This window comes from Melanostigma gelatinosum (assembly GCF_949748355.1).
Source record: "Melanostigma gelatinosum genome assembly, chromosome: 14".
Classification (NCBI taxonomy): domain Eukaryota; kingdom Metazoa; phylum Chordata; class Actinopteri; order Perciformes; family Zoarcidae; genus Melanostigma; species Melanostigma gelatinosum.
Window position 1 is genome coordinate 24,826,862 of NC_136647.1, and position 2,488 is coordinate 24,829,349.

At 42.2% G+C, this 2,488-nt stretch overlaps 1 protein-coding gene across 1 annotated transcript in view; it reads left to right on the forward strand.

Moving 5' to 3' along the window:
* Positions 1-2,091, forward strand: part of sytl2a (synaptotagmin-like 2a) — a gene marked incomplete at both ends in the record, with an annotated part of 15,590 nt that extends 13,499 nt beyond the window's left edge. The window contains 7 exons of the mRNA XM_079283927.1: positions 1-69; positions 290-392; positions 485-646; positions 730-826; positions 906-1,011; positions 1,274-1,479; positions 1,943-2,091. The exon at positions 1-69 is cut by the window's left edge and continues 101 nt beyond it. Of these exons, the coding sequence (XP_079140053.1) occupies positions 1-69; positions 290-392; positions 485-646; positions 730-826; positions 906-1,011; positions 1,274-1,479; positions 1,943-2,091 (892 nt within the window). The remainder of the gene's footprint in view (positions 70-289; positions 393-484; positions 647-729; positions 827-905; positions 1,012-1,273; positions 1,480-1,942) is intronic.
* Between the last annotated feature and the right edge of the window lie 397 nt (positions 2,092-2,488).

A 2,488-nucleotide genomic window follows, 5' to 3' on the forward strand; every position in this document is an offset into this window, starting at 1 on the left:
GTTTCACATATTTGTGGTGCACTGCAGGGATCTGGCCGTGGCAGACACCAAGAAGACCTGCTCTGACCCGTGAGTGTTTGCCATTTTGATCATACAGTATATAGCAAAGGTAGACCGAATGTCAGTGATATTTATGATATGACAGTTGGAGAAGGAGGACTGGCAGATCAGAAAAGAGGCTCAAACATTTGAGATGGACATTTGTCAGTTGCCTCCTGCAGTCATTTGAAGAATTAAAAATCTTTGTTCTAGTAGAGAATAGAAATGTAAGTCCACTGTCTTCTTACAGGTATGTGAAATGTTACCTTCTGCCTGACAAGACAAAGTTGGGAAAGAGAAAAACCAGTGTAAAAAAGAAATCTTTAAACCCAACCTACAATGAAATCCTCAGGGTAAGAATTCCATATTTATTATTTTACAGATTTCTCATTATATGTTTTCCATATTTTACAAACAGCTTTGTGGCCTTCTTCTCCTTTCATAGTTTAAAATCATAATGGAATTGTTGAAAACTCAGTCTTTGAACATCTCCGTGTGGCACAACAACACTTTTGGGCGGAACAGTTTCCTGGGCGAGGTGGACCTGGATATGTCAGAGTGGGACTTCAGTAACACACACATAAATGAATACGCACTAAAGGCCAGGGTAAAGGATTCATCTCTAGACACAGTCTGTGTGGTGTAGAAGTGATTCGTTAGACTGTTACTCACTTCGGCTCAATCCTTCAGGTCTCAGGACAAAGTCCAACAGCGTCTCCCTCACATCTGATGGCCAGCAGAGGACAAATGAGAGTCGCCCTGAGATTCCTGCCGCAGACGTCCCGCAGTGAGCTGATGACTCCTCAGATTTCATAAATTCTTTCCTTTGAATTTCAGCGATTATTGAGGTCTGACTGCATCCACAGGTACAATAACATCTAGGATGGAGACTGGTGAGGTGCAGATTTGGGTAAAAGACTGCAAGAATCTTCCTCCAGTCAGAGGAGTCGTTATCGACCCGTTTGTGAAATGGTAAGACCTCATCCAAACTGGAGGTCACTGAACGGACACCTTAAGTGTTCAGAATTCAATAAATGAATCAAACATTATGAAAAAAATACGGACAAAATATGACTGTGAAATAATCCAATACATTTTAAAAACATTTCATTTCCTTTCACACAACAGAGTTTTTTGCTGGTGATTTTTATTTCATGTAACATAATTCTGTCAATCAAGACAAACAAAGCACAGCCAGTTATGTGATTGACTTTCGCCTTTCCTTCTGCTGCAGCGCCGTACTTCCTGACACGAGCCGGACAAGTCGACAGAAGACGCGGGTGGTGAAGAGGACGGCCAACCCGATGTTCAACCACACCATGGTGTACGATGGCTTCCGATCGGAGGACCTCAGAGAGGCCTGTGTGGAGATAACAGTGTGGGATCACGACCGACTGAACAACCGCTACATTGGCGGCCTGAGGCTTGGTTTGGGGACAGGTGAGGTTCAATTCCACTGTTGCTATTTTCAACATGGTAACAGCTGCAATCTGGATACCTTTGATATACGAGTTTGAACACCTGGGATACAGTTTGATGAACACCTGGGATAAGAGTGTGATCTGAATTTGGATGCACTCAGTTCACATTGAGTTTGGATATATTGTCCAGATCCAATTACACTATCGTTTACACCTTTGCATCGTCTGGAGTAGTTTTGGGATATCCACTCACACCCCCATCACAGTGAGGGTTGTATTCATTTCTTCTATTAGTTTTGCACATATAACACATGCAGACCGCATTTTATTTTCAGGTATGAATGGGGTCTTTGATTCAGCCTCCCATATAAAAATCAATCATTCTAACATTCGTTTTTTGTTATAAAACTGCCATTCTGCAAGTAAATATTCCTTTCATTTTATTATTCAAGTATTACCTTCATCTGTGCCTTTCTGTGCAGGGAAGAGTTACGGGGTGGAAGTGATCTGGATGGATTCAACGACAGATGAAGCACATTTATGGCAGAGGATGTTACAGTCTGATGGTGAATGGGTGGAGGATGCTTTACCTCTGAGGATGTTGGTAATGGCAAAAAGCATGTCAAAGTGAGATTGTACACAATGTGTTGATAAATGTGTGGAAACTTTGTGGGCGCACACTGCATGCACATTTGGATAGATCACACCAGCGGTTCCCAAACGTTTTAGGCCACGCACCCCCTTCTACATCCCGACCGGGTTCACGCACGGGTTTTTCTAGGTCCGTGCACGCTTAACTGCTGGACATAATACTTCTGTTACAAATAAACCTTATTGCTTGAATTGAGCTAAACGCCTCGAACTCAGTCTGTTCATCCGAGTTATCTCCTCAACAAGCTGCCTTAGTGAGCAATGTGTATGCGTCTGTATAATTGATGATCATTGTATGATAAGTACATACACGAGGTACTTTCATTTGTATCGCCCAAACCACATGTTACACGTGTTAATTATTTATAATACAATGT